Here is a 19,452-nt window from a genome sequence, read left to right as displayed (position 1 = left end):
AGTTACTCAGGCAGCCGGTACCTGCTACCTGCTACTTCCAGCGGGCTATGCCTGAGCTATATGTTCTATGGAACTTTTTTCCCCCTTAGCTTTAAGACCTTTTGCAGGCCATGCAGGAGGTGTGTTCAAAAAGAAACCGAACTTTCGCTATAACATCATTATTGCTCATTGTACAACATGTTAAGCACAGTCCTCCTCAAAGTAATCCCCCTCTTCTAGCAATACACTGTTCCCATCGTTTTTTCCATTTTTGTAAAACCTCCTGAGACGCATTTTCTGGGATGGCAGGCGTGTCTCTTGTCGCATTGTCCTGAATCTCCTCTATGGTTTCGGAACGACATCCTGTCAACGTGATTTTAAGTTTGGGAAAAGGTAAAAAGTCTGCTGGGACTAAGTCAGGAGAATACAGGCATTGGGGCACAATGGGATTGTGACGTTTTGCTACAAAGCTGCGCACAAAGTGTGACGTGTGAGCCGGAGCATTGTCATGGTGCAGCATCCAGGTCTGGTTTTTCCACAATTTAGACCACTTAATGTGCACAGAATCGCTCAAACGCATTACGATTCCCTTGTAGACTTCCCTGCTTACCATCTGACTGCAATTTCCTGATGAATAAAACCTTTGCAGTCTGAAAGCACAACCAACCTTGAGTTCACCTTGTCTTGACGACACATGTGTGCATATTGTGGATGAGGAGGCCCCTTGTCCACCGACTGCGACGACTGCACCTTCGTTGCAATATCGTAGCCATAAACGCATGTCTCATTGCCTCTTATGATGTTCTTAAAGAAGTTTTCATTGTCATTGGTACTGACAAGCAGTTCCTGGCTGATTTCAACAACCGTGTCAGTCAACAAATGCAGTACGAATTTTGCACTGACACGACAAATCATAAGTTTGTCCCACAAAATTTGATGGCATGATCCTACACTGATGCCCACTTAGCCAGCAACTTCTAGACCAGTTAAACACCGATTTCCACTAATCACAGCACGAACTCTCTTGACTTGGTCATTATCTGTTGAAGTGGAAAGTAGTCCAAGCTAAGAAGGATCATCACTGACAGACATTATACCATGTCTAAAATGCTAACTGTCCATAGCACCGTGTGCGACTCTTACGGTCATCTCCGTGCACTTGGCTAAGCAATTGAAATCTCTGTGAAAGTTTTGCCAAGATTGTAGCAAACTTTCACACACACACACACATTGTTCTTCAAGCTCATTTATTTCCACGTTGGCACTAATCCGACGAAAGGATTGTGTACGTGCTAACTTCAGTGGCTGTAGCTCGCCAACTAACGGTCAGAGAGAAACGTCGCAAATGGTAGTTTGTTGTCTGAACCTGCCGCTACGTGCGCTCAATAGCCGCAGCCCGCTGCCCCTGCAGGTTGGTGTCCCATTTTAAAAGTTCGGTTTCTTTTTGAGCACACCTCGTATACTTGAACACATGGAACACCAGTTCATTGTGTACAACTTATGTATCTGTATCTGTATCTATGTATGTTTTATGTATGTGATGCCAGCTTGTACCTGTAGAAGAACAACAATCATCGAACAGGCGATGTCTCTGGAGCAACAAGTTGAACAATGCAACTTGTCTTCATTACGGCAGCAACTTCGCCGGATCGAATCCCAGCCATGGTGGCTGATTTGATGGGGGAAATGTGAAAACACCCGTGTACTTAGATTTAAGTGTGCGTTAAAGAACCTCAGGTGGTCAAAATTTCTGGAGTCCCCAACTACCACGTGCCTCATAATCAGAAAGTGATTTTGGCACGTAAAACCCCATAATTTAATTTTTTTTGTACCTATTGCATTCCATGCAATCCTGCAGTTACATAACATCAGAATTAAGAGGTTGATCTCCCATTTCCATATAAGTTATGGCAGGAACTGTGCAGTGGCATGTTTCGAGACTAATGTGTTCGTATGTAACCATACCCTCTTATGCGTTAGATTAAGCTGGAAAAGAGAACATGTAAACATCTTATTTGCAAGAGCAAAAGAAGAGCTTATTCTTCTGCTTTATTTTGTGTGTCTCTTGGGGCAACTGTAACATCATCATGTGTGGAAGCTACGCTGATTCAGTATCCTTTCCTGTTGTAAGGGCAGCCGATATACTTGGCACATTAAAATGTGTACCAATGCTCTGCCCTTGCAACTTTCCCACTATTGCTGCAGAAAGTTGTCCACAAGTATGACTAGGTGAGCTGCACATTTTAGCTGAAAGCCTAAGGTTATGCCTCCCCCTCCCCCTTTTTTTAATAGATGCAAACTTTATTGGTTCTGATTATTCTCTAATGGTATTGATGAGTGTAGAACTAAATTCATAAATACTAAACAATGTCTTACATTTTTCATTGTTGCAACAGCATTACTTAGCATTTATTGATTTCATACATAGTGAGAAGCATTTCTCATTATTTTGACATGGTGCTGTTGCAATGGCGACTTTCGCTTGTATGATTAGAAAACAGTCGTCCTTAACTTGTTTAATGACATACATGCTTCATTTGTGCTTCCGATATCCTGCTGATAATTTGTGCTTACCTTCAGACAAAGATACTTTTTTTTAAATCGCTTGCATAGCGAGTCCCAGATCACTGTTCAGAATTACTGTACAGGAGCGTATTATTTTAAGTGCCACAACAGTAGCAATTGCCTTAAGGTTTTAGTTTTATGAGGTAGGTGAATCTTGAACCTTCACATTGACTCTCAACAAGGTTGCATATTCCTGCAACCTTGAAGAACGATCACAGCTTTGTGGTGTTGAGCTGTCATCATTCTCTGTTGCGGTAGCTTTGACTTTCTGTCTGTCAAATGCTTTGACCAAGCACCAGGTTAATTGTGTACAACATTGATTAGATCATGACAGGCTGCTCTTCCTGTCTTTTTTTTTTTTATTATATATTCTAAAACAAAAGCAGCAGCAGGTTGGAGTGCAGGCAATCTGTGCCATGTTCTGACCACATTATGGCCTGCTGCTGCTTGGCAGTGTGCCCAAGGACAAGATATTTCCTTCGTGCCTGCTAGCCTTGCATTTTCTTGTTTTTTGGATGGACCTTAACTGCAAAACTTGCACTTGCGAACTGTGCTTTTGTAATGTTAGAACCCTGGGTAGAGATTGAGATAAGCTGGCATGGAAGCAGGGTTAAAAGTAAAGGAAAAAACAAGAAAATGTGCATGCAAGTTGAACATAACTCTGTCATGCTGTATTGTAAGAGCTTAAAGGCAAACTGCGACTTACTTTTGGACCTCGTAAAAATCGTAGTTTCAGATAGCGTAGATATAAAGCCGCCTCCGTGCAAATTTTTAAATTTGTAATACGAGTGGATGTGGTCATGTAAAGCTAGCTAAAATACACACTTTCTTTTTTACTAAAACAAGAAAAGTAAGCTGCCATTACCACTTGCAAAAATTGATGCTCCTGTTTGGCATGACCTTTGAGGTGAGGCAGTGTCCTTGGCTGCCCGCATCGCGCAGCAAAATCATGCAGGCCACGTGCTGGGATTAATGCTACATGTGCTCTGAGCACTGGATGCATGTGTCATCTGCTAGGTGCCACCTGAAGGCTGTTAATAGGTCTGTTCGATTCAGAACAGGTGCACGGCACTACAAATAAAACAATTAACTTATTGCAAGGTTCAAGGGCATACTGCACTGTGATGGCACCTTGCCTTGCACCCCCGTTCAATTGAACACGGAGGTGCAGGGTGCAACGCTGCACCATGGTTACCATGCACTGTTAATAGCTGCAGAAGGTGCAGAGAAACTGGGCTGAATCGAATAAACCTGATCAGAAAATTTTACGATGTCCAGACTTGCAGTTTTGCCAGGATTGCTTCAGTAGTACACGCTACTCATTTATAATCAATTTAGCCACAGTGAAATTTTGTTGCAGTTGGCATTTCAACTTCTTCAGTGCTGCTACTTGATCAACATCCACTGCATACTCATGGCTGGTCTGACCTTTAAGATTGCATGTTGAGAAGCAGTAGTGCGGCTCTGATCATGTTGTGTACGTGTGTGCATTCCATTTGTCTGTTGCGAGGTATGTGTAAGCATCCCCGGCAATGTTTTCTCTCTGCGAGTTGTCTCGACTAGTTTAAGGCTTGCGCCAACACTTGCTGTTCATGCATAACATCCATGCAGTCTCGAAGCCGCTCACTTAAAGCCGTGTGCACCAATGTCGTAGGCTGTGACAGGGACGGCAGAAGAGTTTAGGTGCTGCGCAGCTGCAAGTGCTGTCCCTTCTTTCTTTTTTCTTTCTTTTTTTTTGTGTGTACCTTTGCAGCTTGAACAGCTTAGCACAGCAATGGAAGTGCACGTAGATGTTGATAATTGTGTGGGCTGCGCTTTTCAGAAAGTGCAAGTTAAGTCCATTATGGCAGCCAGAGCTGCCACTTGTGTTTAGAATTGCTTGAAAGCTCATGATTTATTGCCTTTTCATATAAACTAGTTTACCCTCAGAAGACGTAAAATAAGATTACAGCTTCAGCTTGCACATAAAATATGGCATAGTATAAATATGGCACATTTGAATTACAATGCACAGAAAAATGTTCTTTTTGTAAAAGCTTCTATTTCAAATAATGTTAATAAAACATCAACTGATTGATTGATTGAAGCACTTCCAATATATTGTCAGAGACATCAAAAAGTAGTTTATACTTATCTTTCAACTACAGTGCTCCTGTCAGGAGTTGCATCTTGTGAACTTCCTCAGGTCGGTGTTGCAAAGTCTTCGAAGGGGCAGCCACCATTTTGCTTTTGGACTTCGGATTTGACGTGCAATGAATGGAGTTGCTATATAGTTGGTTTCAACATTCTAAAACACGGCAACAAACTCGAGCTGACAGCACCATAGTACGCTTATTTTATTTCACAATGTAAGCTTGTAAACTCATATTAATTATTTTTTTTTTGTACTTCATGATTGCTCACTTCAGAAGGTGCTGTCACCGACATCGTCATTAAATTTGGACCATGTGGTATCTCCGCCGGAAAAAATGTGATTAGGGAACTTAAGGCATTAATGAACAGATGTCCTTTTTTCTTGCCTGTGTGGCACATGTATTATTTCTTATTACATCTTTTGTGAACTTATAACGAGTGGAAGAACTTGTAGAGTGCTGTCATCAATCTGCATTATCCAAACAAGATCAAGTTTCACAGCATGACGGATACTTGAAGTGATCAGCAGTGGTCGATGAAGTCTTGGGTGGAGGGCATCGTTTCGACTAAGAGACATGACGCAAGACCCTTTGTCAAGGCTTGCCTTGTTGAACAACTCTTGGTCAGTCTGCATTGTGTTGCATGACAGAGTCGAGTGTTTTACAGAGGAAAATATCATCATTGCTGCGACCAAGTGATCAAGGCATTTGCTTTCTAATGAAAAGGGCATCGAAGGGCGTGCATGTTTGAACCTTGTTTAGTGGGTAGATGAATAATGCAGAATGAAGTTAACCCCAGAAAGCTCAATGTGTTTCTTATATTCCATGTTGGATACATCAGCATTCCTATTTAAGTGTGGGAGACAACACAAATGCCTTAACAGCGTTTTTCATATGCTGGAGCCTTCAATTGTGGGTACTTGGTGATTAATTCATTTATAACATTTCGTCATTTCCTTTTCTTTTTTTTGGTGCAGGTTTAATCTCCATGGCCAGAAATAAAGATGAACAGGTTGCTCGGAGTTTTTTTTTTTTATGTTGAAGAGTGCTTGGACTTTATGGGCTAAAGAAAAAGAAATGAAAGTGGCACATGCCCTGGCCCCCTTTGAGTACTTGCATTACAACCTGCCTAATATAGTTCACTTGAAGTGCTGTCTCTGCTGCTAGCTTATTTTCCCCCCTTGTTCTTTGGCATGAAGAAAGCAGTGCTTGCCTGGCACCGGGGCAGCTCTTGCAAGACTTGCTCCTGCATCGGCTTGCGGTGGCATGCTGCCAAGAACATGGGTTTCTGCCACAAATTGCACAGCAATGCCTTCTGGACATTTAGTTTAGCTAAAGTTTCGGGGAAAGATGCAACCCAGTAAGGGGGACCCCACGCGATATTTTATCGCTCTGTTGGGTGCCCACATGTGTGGGTGCAGGACTCGCTGACCAGGTGGGTAGTTTCGTTGCAGAAGACTTTCCCTGACTCCATGAGCCGCGAATATAAAAAAACATGCATTGATAATCTCTAGGATGCTCTCCTAGTAGCAGCTGCACCTTAAATGGCAACTTGTTCATTGTGTAACTTGGAAATGTGACTGACTGTACTAGTCGGTATTGTGCCTTTTGGAGAAGTGCGACCTCTAAATGAAGGCTCACAAAGAACACATTGTGCCAGCAAGCCTTGTATTGCACTGTTATACAAGAGATTGGAAAGCATTGGCATCTATGCACAGAATATTTTTCTTCGCTGTCTTGTTTCTTGCTTGCTTCCCTAGTTTTCAGCTTCTGGGAAAGTGCTCATTAGTACATCTTCTTCAAACGTTGATGTTTTACACACACATGCAAAAAAAAAAAAGTGGATCCTGTTAGAGAAGGGGTTTATTCCGTTTCTCTGCATCTATTGTCAGATTTTAAGTACATTAGAAACCTCATCAAAACGGGAACTGTAGCAGGCGGCCCAAATAGCTTCTTTTTTTGATGTCGAAGCCAAAGTTTGGGCAGAGGTTTCCTGCACGACTTCGGCACTCGGTTTCCACCACACCACAGCGGAAGAACATGGGGCGGGACTGTGAAAGCATCTCTCTTTCCGAACATTCACTTCGTCTCCTACATCGCCGAGTAGGTGGTGTTTAATTCGCACTCCTGCCTCGTCATGCTGTCAACTGCTGGCAAAGGCTGTTGGCGAATCATGAGCGCTCAAGCAAACATTTGTAAAGCGAGAGGCTTGTGCAGTCTCGCTGCACCTTCTGCACACCACGAGTGTTCAGAAGGTGCAGTAAGCAACACATAGAGCTAGTCCTGTCGAGCAGAATCTATTGCTCTTGCACACTTGTTTAGAGTAAGTGCACTTTATTTATTTATTTATTTATTTATTTATTTCACAATAACCCTAGGCCCTCTAGGGAGGGTATTACATAGGGTAAATGTTACATAGGTGAGGGGAACAGTGCGTAATGTAAATACAATGGAAAAACAAACTGGGAAAGAATTAATTACAGTGCATCAACGTACAAACACAAAAAATAATGATAGTTATCAGTACAGCAACTCTAAATGGTTTGTACAAAATGTGACACTGTCGTGGAAGCTTGGTTAACGGCGCATTAACAAACAAAAAAAGAAAAAAAAATATGTTTACAAGTCAGAGAGTCAGACGTGATATATTAGGTATTCATGGTACTGCGTAGAGCGTCTGTAAATTTTAAGGCATTTGTTTCGGTGACAATGTGCGATGGCAGATTATTCCATTCTTTCGAGGTGCGAGGTATGAATGACTGACCAAATGCGAGGGAATGACACATTATGCATTTAACTTTGCAAGAATGATCCCGACGCGGAAAAATGAGGGTTTATGCATGAACTTGTTATGAGGGATACGTGATAGTAGAGCTTATGGAATAGTGTTAAACGAGATATATTACGGCGAAGTGACAAGGCTTCAAGTTCGGTGCGATTTTTTAATGCTGTTATACTTGTTTCTCGTGAATAATCTGAAAAGATGAAGCGTACAGCACGGTTCTGCAGGGCTTCTAAGTCAGTTATTAGGTATGCTTGATGGGGATCCCATATGGCTGACGCGTACTCTATTTTAGGGCGTATTAGTGTTGTGTATGCCAATTTGCGTTAGTGTACGGGAGCTTGTTTGAGGTTATGTTTAAGGAAACCAAGCGAACGGTTTGCAGAAGCGAGGATATGGTTAATGTGATTATTCCACGTCAAGTTAGGGGTTAAGTGTACGCCAAGATATTTGTAGCTGGAAACTTGTTCAACAAGGCTGTTGTTTAAGATGTAAGATGTTGATGTTCGGCGCGCCTGATTAGTAAAAGACATGAATTTAGTTTTAGTAAGATTTAGAGGCATTAGCCAAGTTGAACACCATACGTTTATTGCGTTTAGGTCAGATTGAAGAATGTCGTGATCATAGTTAGAGTGAATATTACAATATATGATGCAATCATCAGCAAATAGTCTGATGATTGGTGTCTATTGATGAATGTATAGGTGTCTATTTATGAATGTATGTCGTGAATAAAACCAGCGAGCTGAGTGTCACATGAATAGCCTCTGCGTTAACCGTGCTGTTGCTTAAATATGAGGTTATGTTCTTCAAGGTAGTTAATGACCTGGGAATGTATATGTTCGATTAATTTACAAATGTTACTTGGGAAAGAAATTGGTTGATAGTTAAGCGGTGAAGAACGATCCCCAGACTTGAAAAATGGCACTACCTTAGCCACCTTCCATTCGTGAGGGATAGCGCCTGTTGATAGTGATTGTGAAAATAAGGCGGACAGTACTGGAAAGATGATTGGGGCAATATTTTTTAGAATTGTTTTGTTTAAGCCAGTATTATCAGCGGAAGATGAAATCTTAAGATTAGTGAGGAGAGAATAAATTCCAGAATCGGTAATTATTATTTCCGGCATAAACGAATCAGTGCGAGTCATGGTGGCTAACGGTTCCAAACATTCGCGCGTGAATACCGATGAAAAAGTTTCGTTCAGTAGTTCGGAACAATCAGTGTCAGTTAACGCTGTGCCGTCATGATCAGTAAGGACGATGTCAGAATTATGCTTGGGATTAATGACACGCCAAAAGCGCCGAGGATTAGTTGTTAACATCGATGATACATCTCAACCACAGTCTAATCTCAACTACAGTCACAAGCTGTTCCCACAGCTGGAGATGGGCTGCGAATTTGATAATGTGGCAGATGATGACAAAGCCCCAGCTAGCAAGCACCGTAAGCTTGTGATAAGAACAGGTTGAGCATTATTGCTGTTCTTTCATTCTTTGCGCCATTTCCTGCTGCAAGAGGCGGCTGTCTTGTAGAAGCACTGCAATTTCTGGTTTACACTTGTGCTGGCTCCACGTTGAACCCAAAGCATTGGTGTAGTGATCCTTGTAACTTTGCCGAGGACCAGCTTGCAGTGTGCAGCAGTGGCACGAGTGACCCTTTCCCTGTTTTAAGGCTCTCCCATTATTTTTATTTCAACCACAGTCAGAGGCTCGCGGCCGGGCAAGAACGTGCAGCTGTCTGAGAACGAGATTCGCGGCCTTTGCTTGAAGGGGCGTGAGGTGTTCCTGTCACAGCCCATCCTGCTGGAGCTGGAGGCCCCACTCAAGATCTGCGGCGACACTCATGGCCAGTACTACGACCTGCTCCGGCTGTTCGAGTATGGGGGCTTCCCGCCCGAGAGTAACTACCTCTTCCTGGGCGACTACGTGGACCGGGGACGACACTCACTCGAGACCATCAGCCTACTCCTCGCTTACAAGATCAAGTACCCGGAGAACTTCTTCATTCTGCGCGGAAATCATGAGTGTGCCTCCATCAACCGCATCTACGGCTTCTACGATGAGTGTGCGTTGTGCCCCACTCTTGCATGTGTGCGTGCTCTGTAGTGTGCCTATGGCCAATTTGCTTGTGCTGCTTGCCTCAGAGTTGCCCTTGCTTGTGGCACTTGTAAAGTTCTTTACACACACATGGTGCGCTTTTCTGTAGGTTGTCAAATTGTGCAATCGTCGCCTTTTGAGCCAATAAGGGACGGCCGTAGCAGCCCTCTGGGCCATTCCAAGCTGTCAAAATGGTGTATCCGACAGTATGGTAAGATTTGGCCTCAGTAGCACCACAGGAATTTTTAAAAAGTAGGCTGGTGCCTTTGTCTTGCCACAGTGTGCCTATTCATAGCATCCCATATTTTTTTTCGGTGACAGCACAACTGGGGGTTGCTTAGAGGATGCCACATTTCCCAGTAGTTTGTCTCAGTTAGACGTGTGGTTAGGGCCATGCAAGCTTTTATTGCACATGTGGAACCAAAGGTGTGGAACTATAGCACCGCATGCTGAAAGTTGACAATGCTCTAGCAACAACGGATGTCAAATGACGGGATGTGGTGCCTTCACAGTGGACCACTGGCTCCCTTGCATTGCGAGTAAGTTAGCCAAGAGTCCCAATTTTAGCAGGACAGTCCGGACTTTTGAGTTTCTAGACTTTTACTTTTTGTGCTCAATAACAATTACAGACCAGATTTCCTTTTTATAATTGCCGATAGCTTGTATATACGTTCTTAGTATTATGCTGCTGTCATAAACATAACGGTGGTTTTGTCTTTGTTGTGGATCCAGTTCTGTTGTTGGCCCTAACCATTCACAATACCTCTCTTCGTATGGCCAGATTAACCGATTGTTGAATTATCAAGCTTATCAAGAAAACAATAAATAAATGCTCGCATCCACCTTATATTTCGCCCTAAGTCGGTGTAAGATGCAATAATTCTCGTCTCCCGACTGATTAGCACTCGCAGCGCCGAGGGCCTCGCGATTTCTTTCGTGTTGCAGCCTGTTTGGCCATGGCACAAGACTCCTATTTTCGTCCGAGCAGGCATGCTTTACACTATCGCACACGCATCACAATCATTTTTTTACCAGTGAGCTAGTCAGCAGCAGATGTCCGTTCATGGCGATGTAGCCATGGGTTTGATTTGAGCATGCGAGCCACGGTGGAATTGGTCTTAATCTCTACAGCTTCTACCATGTTTTAAACATTGTGCGCGTTGCACGTCCTGAGTCGTAACAGAACTACAGTCGAACCTCGATATATTAAACAGCACGGTGATACCGCAATAGTTCGATATAGCCAGAATTTGATGTTTAAAATCACTGTTTATGTGACTTTACATGATTTTTGTACAACTCAATCAACAAACCAATCGTGGTGCAGTAAATACCGACTTGAAGCTTCACACAAAGTATTTATTTCTTTGGCTGAAAGTACCGTAGCAGTGTAGCCTGCTCCTTATTGGCAGCCGCATGCTTAAACACGGTGTTCCCAACATATTCTAAGCTATTCACAAGCGATAGGCCTGTGCCCTCTATTGTGCCGCAGTAGCGATGTAAAAGGGACAAAGCAGCTATAGCCCCAGTTGAAGTCGGGAGTGGGGCAACGTCAGTGCGTGAGGGATCAACTTTGACAGAGTCTTCGTTTGGCTGCTACTTTCGCTGCGATCTCCATGTCTGTCAATCGAAGCATTTTCAAACACTGTCGGCAACAAAGTATTAAGTGGCGTCTGCCATAGTGTCTATGAGGGAGCCCAGTGAATGCACTCCGTCATGCATCTTTGTGGAAGCCAACTACCATTCCTCGCGAGGCACGGGGCAGGCGCACAATGTGGCCATGGCGCGGCACCTAGGAGGAGTCAGTGCGGCAAATGCAATGTGTCATTGACTTTGAACATGCCAAGCCACTGCGTGCGTACGCCGGTAAGTTTAAAGGCGCCCTTGGCACAATCGATCTGTGCAGCTGTTGTGCACAGCAGTCAGGAACGCCCATCACGCCACCACTATTTTCGAGAGTGTTGCGGGAAAGCTCAGTGCCTGTCAGCAGAACACACATGGTCTGGGCTGGCGGAGTTCGATATATCCATTTTACGTCCAACACCTTTTGAAACAAAAATTAAAAATACATGCGTTTTTCCAGGTGATATAGAAAGTGTTCCATATATCAGTGTTTGATCTAGCGAGGTTTGACTGAACTGCTTGCGGCAACCACCACAAATGAAACAGCCACTATCGATGCGATCGTACATCATGACTGCGCAGTTCAGAAGATGCACAGCCAATGCGAGTACAGAGTCTAAATGAAAGTAATGCTCGCTGCAGTCGCTGAGGAGGAAACCACAGTCGTTATCAACCTGATTGTGAATGGCGACCGTGCAGTTTTCCGTGGGCAAGTGGCCAATGTGCACACCGAGTAATAAAACTTCTTTTTGCCACAACTACTGTGAACGAAATCGCGGTCCTTATCGACATGATTAGGGATGGTGACTATGCAGTTCTGCCAGCACATGCAGCCAATGCGGGTCATGTGTAGCGGTAAACGCACGAATAGAAATGAAGCGTTTGGCGTTTCTGTAGTTCCCGTACAGTTTCCACTGATAACTGTGGCAACGTGGACTCTGCCGCTTCATTTCAGTTGGCCGCTAGCACCACTTTTGCACTTTTGCGTCGCACATTTGCGAAGCTCGCCGCACATCGAGAGTTGTCCGATTTAATTGGTGTGCAGCCACATACACCCGAATTAACGAGAGTCTCATGCCATTAAATAACGCATGTGGCCCGCTGCGACCAAAGGGTGAGGCCAAGATATAAGATTTTCTGAATTAGCAGATGTTGAATTAATGAGGCTTTATTGCAGCCGTGTTAGTCGTCAAATGTGCAGCACCTTTCTTGTAAATTGTGACACATTAGTGCTAAAACAAGTACCACGTTGTTGCACGTACAGACTGGCGGCTCCTGGCACTGGCAGGGTCAGTTGCTGCCAGCCGCCCCGTCCATCTTCACTTGTCCACTCCAGAGATGGCAACCTTAATTGCAAAGCAGCCATGCAGACATCGTAAAGGTACAGAGGGCTATGTTCGATAACTGCAGTGTGCTGTTGTGGTGCAAGACACTCGGACACAAAGGACGAAGACAACACCAGACATGTGCATCGCCTTTGTCTTTTCTTTGTGTGAGAGCATCTTGCTTCACAGTAGCGCACTGCAGTCATTGAACCCGTACAACCAACTAGCCCCAACCTTAGCTCTTCTGGATGGCCAATGGCCTACTCTGGCACAACTGCTGCCATTTGCCTCGAGGAAGTTGTGTTGGGTCCTTCTTCGTGTTGCATGACTTGGGTGTTTGTTAGCTATTGCATTCTACTGCTTAGCAGAAGGTCGCGAGTTAATTCTGAGCAGTAGCAGCATCGTTCCTTCAACAAGATACCCACGTGCTGGGATTTTGCTGCTAAAGCCTCGGGAGTGCCAGTGAATTCTAAGACGTCCACTACAGCGGTTCCCGTAGCCGAGGCATAGCTTTCGAACGTAAAACCCCACTTATGGATTAGACAGGCCTGCTCTCGCCCAAGGTTGCCACTTCCATGCGATTCTCCCACCTTGCCCTGTCACTGTTGTTCGTAGGTCTTGGTGTGGCGGCCAGAACCCCGGTACACAATTGATCACTTTTGGTTGCGTTTTTGCTTGTGTGTGACGAGACATGCTGCACGATGCCTCGCAGGAGCATCCGTATCCGCTGGCTCTGCCCCAGTCAAATGTGCACCAAAGTGACGTCCATGGAAGTGATTGACCAAGAATGCCGTCGCAACCTTGGCGGTGTCCTGTTTGTTACATTTTTCGTAGGACAGCACTGTTGTGTTTGCTTTTCAGCCTTTGAGGCGGCTGAATAGCTGTGGCGTTCTGCTTCTGAGCACAAGGTCACGAGCTTGATTCCTTTCAGCAGTGACTGCATTCCAGCGGGGGACAAGACACGACAGTGTTCCTGCACCATTTTCTGAATGCTACGTGAAACACTGCCTGCTGGTCAAAATTGAGTCGTAGCCCTCCATCGTTGCCTCTATAATAGTCTTTCTGTAGCGTTGGAGCACTGAACGGCTTCGATCAATCAACAGTTCAACCTGTAAATGATACTTGAAAGAGCGTAGGTTAGGGTGTGTTGGTTCATAACTGAGGTTTTTTAGCGCACAAAAAGGGACTAAAGACAGTGGCAAGACGCGGACACAGCGCTATGTCCGCGTCTTGCCACTGTCCTTCGTCCCTTCTTGTGCGCTAAAAAACCTCTGTAAATGATGTATAGGGGTGTAGCAAAGTTTGGAGCGTAAACATTATTGATAGTAAGTTTGGCGAGCCATATGAGAGGACAGCATGAACGTGCACGTGAATTGCATGGCCATAATGGTTTATGGACATTCCATATTGCAAGACCCATTGGTTTAGGGACGTTCCTTGTCGGCGTCGGAGTAAACATATTTTTGGGCACCACATCCTCCCTAACCGTTGACAATGCGTGAATGCATCTCTGTGCACGTCGGCCAGGCCAGCGTACAAATCGGCAATGCGTGTTGGGAATCGTATTGCTTGGAGCATGGCATTCAGCCGGACAATCGGATGCCGTGCGATAAGACCATTGGCGGAAGCGACGACTCCTCCAACGCATTCTTGAGCGAGATGGGCGCCGGCAAGCACATGCCCCACTTGGTCTACGTGGACCTGAAGCCAACCATCGTAGACGAAGTGTGCACTGGAACCTACAGGCAGCTGTTCCACCCAGAGCAGCTGATCACCGGCAAGGAGGATGCGGCAAACAACTATGCTCGCGGCCACGATCGGCAAGGAGATAGTGGATCTGGTGCTGGACCAGATCAGGAAGCTGGCAGACCAGTACACAGGCCTGCCTGCAGGGTTTCCTCGTCTTCCACAGCTTTGGAGGTGGTACTAGCTCTGGCTTCACTTCACTCCTCATGGAGGGCCTCTCCGTTGACTATCGCAAGAAGTCCAAGCTTGAGTTTGCCATCTACCCAGCCCCACAGGTCTCTACAGCAGTCGTGGAACCCTACAACTCTATTCTTACCCCGCACCTCCACCAAAATGTTACGTGAACGAAGGATTAAGGACGGGAGGCTATTTACAAAGTATATTTAAAAAGGATAATGCAGCGCTGGCCATTTCAGCTGACAGCTCGAGAGCCAGAGAGCGTTCGCCGTCTTCATCAGGGTGCCCGCGTGCATCGCCCACAAGAAACACACAATATGCATGTATCAATACCATGCCAAGGAACTGCTGTGCACATTTCCTAGTGTGCCGAATGAAAAGTACACAAAGCAAGAAAAAGAAAAACGCAAGTTGATGCACTTCCATTGCTTTCTCGTGGTGTTCATGACCTGTAACAATGCCGCTTGAATCTGTTGTTGACTGCAAAGTGCAAAAAAAATCCCCTGTGTACCATGCAGTGGGTGCGTATTAAAGAACTCCAAGTGCCCAAAATTAATCTCCATCATGGCGTGCCTCAGATAAGGTCCTGGTTCGGTCTTGTAAAACTCCAGAAGTAAATTTTTTTCTGTCGTTGACTAGGCAATGTGCTTCGGCAGCTCGCATGACTAATCGCTGTTTATCTAAATGGGATTAATTCGGAATGAGACAGCCATTTGAATTGTAGCTGCCACTGTGCAAGTATGGCCTATCGGAAAAAAAAAAGGTCAAAATCCAGTTGACCCCTGCTGGCGACAGCGTATCGACGTAGACATTTTCTTTTGCTACAGGCTTTGCAGTGAATGGTGCGAGACTGGTTGGAGTTTTTTCCACCAGATTGCACCCTTCATGCATAGTTCACAGAGAATGCCCTCTTGTGGTGTTAAGTTTTGTTGCACGCTGGTGTCGGTTAGCCTTGGTTGCAAGTGGTTGTTGAGGTGATACGGAGGCCGAGTACTGCCACTTGTCAGGTTGAGGAAAGAAGCTAGCCAACTTTTAGGATTTACTTGCAAAGACCAAATTTTAAGAGCATGCTTAAAATTTCTGTAAGAGCGCTAATAATTTCGCGATTTTATTGTTTGCTTCAAGTTCGCAGCATGGCTGTTTAGAAAAAATACAAATGCAGTCATCGACTGATTCTCAGAGCCTGAATGTTTGGACCTGCTCCATTATTCACTGCCACACTTGCCCTCCATGGAACCAGTGTATAATGGCAACTGAAATTATGGCTGTTGATTATTTCATGAATCTTTCCGTTGACAGCACAATTAATCTAGCTGCCTGCAACTGTAGAGCAGAGGGCCTGCTCGAAGCATCTTTACCATTCAAGGCCTGTGAATTATTTTGTCAATTTAAGTAATAAATCAACCTTTAGTATTCTTTGAGCTTCCACTGTAGTTATTTTTCAAGTTATACGGTTTTCAGGCCTAGCTAGAGATGCATGTAGGTACTGCCAGTTGCTTTGGTAGTGTGCCAGAAGTGGCAAAAGCTTTATTGATGCATTTGCATTTTAGTGGAGCTCAAAATTCGTGGTTGGCATAAAATCTGAGTATGTGACCAATGAACTCCACAGGTGTTGCAAAAATGTTTTTACTGGCCTCTTTTTACCGCCTGGAAAAAAACAGACGTGGCAGACAGTGTATGAATTGTTGCAGAGCAACTGCTCTGAAGCAAGCTGTATTATTTCACTGCCCTTGCTTGTGGTTTCCCAGCCCTATTGACCTCGCAAGTGCCTTTTTCTTTATGCTGTTACAGGCAAAAGGAGGTACAACATCAAGCTGTGGAAGACCTTCACGGACTGCTTTAACTGCTTACCGGTGGCTGCCATAGTGGACGAGAAAATTTTCTGCATGCACGGAGGTACGTGAGAGGCTCTTTTTGAGATGTCACCTCCTCTGTGGACTCTTACTCTGTTTTTCTACAAAATGCTGAAGGGCTATACCAAGTTTATGGCGGGTGGGCTATGCTAAAGCGAATCTGAGTGACGGAAGAAAGGAACACGCATCACGTGACTCGAACAGTGCTCCGTTCATTGCTGGCACTCGTCCACACATTCGACGTGACTGAAATCTGGAGGGTCACGGCAAGTTCGTGACGCTCGCGATCCCCTCTTCCTCCTTCAACTGCAGTCTCGCTTTTGTTTGCGACTTGTCAGCTTTCCAAGTGTCGCGCAACTCCTGCGAATACATCTGCGTTGATTCGGCATCAAAGTGTAACTTAAGTCTCCAATGCCCGATAATGTAGCACCAATTATAGGCCTAATGGCAAAGGCAGTGTGGCCGTGACGAAAATTCACCGCTGGCCGATGTGGTAACAGGCTGCAAGCTTTTGCCAAATGTTTGCCGCTAATAAGTACGTACAGGTGGCTCATCAGTGATCAGTCCCGACATCACGCGTGCAGGTTAGGTTGAAGGCTCTCAAAGTGGTGTGAATTTCGTTGGCAAGCGTATTTAACAATATCTGCGTGCCTCTGGGCGGCCCGATCTTCGCACATGCTTTCACACTTTATTAAATACGTACTACTTTTGTTGCCATTCCCTCCGGCCATGTTATTTCGATTGGTCCTGTCGACCCGGACGACCCTTGTTAGCGACAAAGGTGGCCTCGGCTGATGTGGTGCCGTTTTGCAAATTAGTGTTCGGCGGCTGTGTGTACGATCGCCACATTGGGCCAGTGTCGGGAAGCGCTAGCAGTGACAAAGAACCGCCTCCCATGCATGGTTCTCCTCTTGCATCAAAAACGAAGTGAAGCGCTCGCTTGGGCAGCATTGAGCACGAAAGTCTCTGGGCCACGCCCAATATGTGTTGCTGTGCAGGTCTCTACAAATTCAAGAATCATTTAAACATTTGCTGTTCGATTCTGTGATATTCGATATTCGCACACCCGTATTAATCGGTGCTGGCACACTAATTTGGTGTGCTCTTACGAGTACTGAAAGTCCTGATTTCTATGTACCTACGTTACTGATAGCTTGGTAGATTCTTGTTGTTCATTGCTAGGAGACTTCTGACTGTGTTCAGCACCGTATTTGCTTGCCCAAAATTTGTAAACATTCAATTTTGCGACAGATTTCCTGATTTCCAATTCGATGATCCCTTTAGGGGCCAATTAAATCTGTTCAGAGGAAAAAATATTTTTTTGATTTTTTATGATTAGCAGACCAGAGAAAAGTAAAAAATGATGCAAAGATTTTCGTATTTGAGTACATTTTATTCATGTCTACATACATAGACATGGCGCCTCGAAGCGGTTGCATGAGTGTAAACACTTAAGTATATATTTCTTTAAATTTTCTAACTACTCGTTAGGCATGAATAAATGTTTCCATGTGAGAATACAAATGGTTAACAAGAAAATTCACTTGTTCAAGACTTATGAAGTAGATAAGAACAGTCGTTCTGCGAGGACAAGCAGAGAAAAGTTCCGCATTTGCGGCATCAAACGCGGGTCTTGGATGCGCAGCCCTCGCGTCTGCATCCTTGTGCGTTTGGCGTATTCATAACTTGAGGCCCATTGGGTTGCTGCCGTCGTAGTGCGCTGTGTTCGTTGGCAGCGGCTCTGCATTGCGAGGCCCCTCAGTGACCACTGCTGGGCCTTCGTTACTCGGTTGGCCCCGCTTCTTTGGAAGTGTTTTGTTTAAGCTATTGGCAATGTCATTCTGCAATGCGAGCAAATCTGATGTGCTCTTTCTTGGCAGTTGCGCGTTGTTCGCATCTCTAATGCACTCCAACCAGCTGTTGCAGAGTGCAAACGAAACAAAATGCGATCACCCGTACCAGCCATTTCCTAGTTGTAGTTAGCAGTGGGTAAAGGGACATAAAAAAAAATCTATCTTTTCAACACCCCCCATGTACTTGCACTGAACAGTGACCTGAGGGCATTCAGTGTCAATGTGCGATTTTGATGCTTCACTCCACCTTCTCACTGTGCCTGCTTTGCCTCTGTTCACAGTGGCTGAAGCCATGTTTACAATAACCGTGTCGTACCAACAGACAAGAATGATGTCCTCATTTTCGGAAATCTTCTGGTCAGAGCTTCTCGTTCCTTCGTCCTTTAGTTCCTTCTCAGTTTTCATTGAGCAGCCTTGTAACCGATTTGCCCTTATTGTACCACTTGTCGAAATTCCCATCTCCTTCAGCTCAAGAAAGAGCTTCACGGGAGTGAAGTAATTGTCCATGAAGAGTTTTAGATTCCTTTTTTTAGGCAAATTTTCAACCGGCCGCATCACAATAGAGCTGCAAAGTCCAAGATGCGAATGTTCAGTGCCGACACCTGTGCCCTTTTTCTGATAAAGTTCAATACCGTGGGCGAGGCCGTCAGAGCTGCATCACACAAACACCTTCACCCCTTCTGTATTCGGTTTCTGTTTACCGAATTGTTTTGCAGGAATCTGTCCAGTAAATGCGATCATTTGCTCTTCATTGCTGCAGTGCTCCTAAGGCTCCAACTCCAGACATCGCCGCCTGAATGTTCTGAGAAGTTGTCGTACCTTCCAAAACTAGTCATGGTCGTTGATGTCCTTTGGTGCATTCGAATCAGTAATGTGGAGTGCAGCCCGGAGTTTGATCAAGCGCTTTGCACTCAAGAGTCGGCTATTGTAGTGATGCGTTGCTTTCTTCCAGTACAGTGTTGCTTTTTTCCAGTACGTAACCCACAGCTTCCACCACTGTCGGGCCTTATGGGAGGAGAACGGGATCAGAATTAACTTTTTTGTTTCTTGAAAGAAGGGCTGAAATTTGGCACACACACTGCACATTGCAATAAAGAGACAAATCTTATATTTCATTAGGATATCTTCATTAGTTTTTGTTTTATACGAATTTATAAGTTCCTTGCTTGTGGAAAGCCTGGCAGAGTAACGAAATACGACAGGGAGCTGGGAATACTTTGCATGTTTGCCCAAATGTCTAATCTACATCAAGACAGTGTTCAATTTTTTTTTTTTTTTAGTGCGCTAATAATTTTTTGCTCAACATAACACGCACATG

General features: G+C 44.7%; 1 protein-coding gene and 1 pseudogene across 1 annotated transcript in view; both read left to right on the top strand.

The window, feature by feature from the left end:
- The window catches only part of LOC142576577 (serine/threonine-protein phosphatase alpha-2 isoform), an 82,055-nt gene that overhangs the window by 1,399 nt on the left and 61,204 nt on the right, over positions 1-19,452 (top strand). Inside the window, exons 2-3 of the mRNA XM_075686763.1 lie at positions 9,163-9,525; positions 16,220-16,324. Of these exons, the coding sequence (XP_075542878.1) occupies positions 9,163-9,525; positions 16,220-16,324 (468 nt within the window). The remainder of the gene's footprint in view (positions 1-9,162; positions 9,526-16,219; positions 16,325-19,452) is intronic.
- Positions 14,000-14,595, top strand: LOC142573843 (tubulin alpha chain-like; annotated as a pseudogene).

The sequence above is a fragment of the Dermacentor variabilis genome, chromosome 3 (genome assembly GCF_050947875.1).
Source record: "Dermacentor variabilis isolate Ectoservices chromosome 3, ASM5094787v1, whole genome shotgun sequence".
Taxonomy (NCBI): domain Eukaryota; kingdom Metazoa; phylum Arthropoda; class Arachnida; order Ixodida; family Ixodidae; genus Dermacentor; species Dermacentor variabilis.
This window is presented reverse-complemented; position numbering and strand designations above follow the sequence as displayed.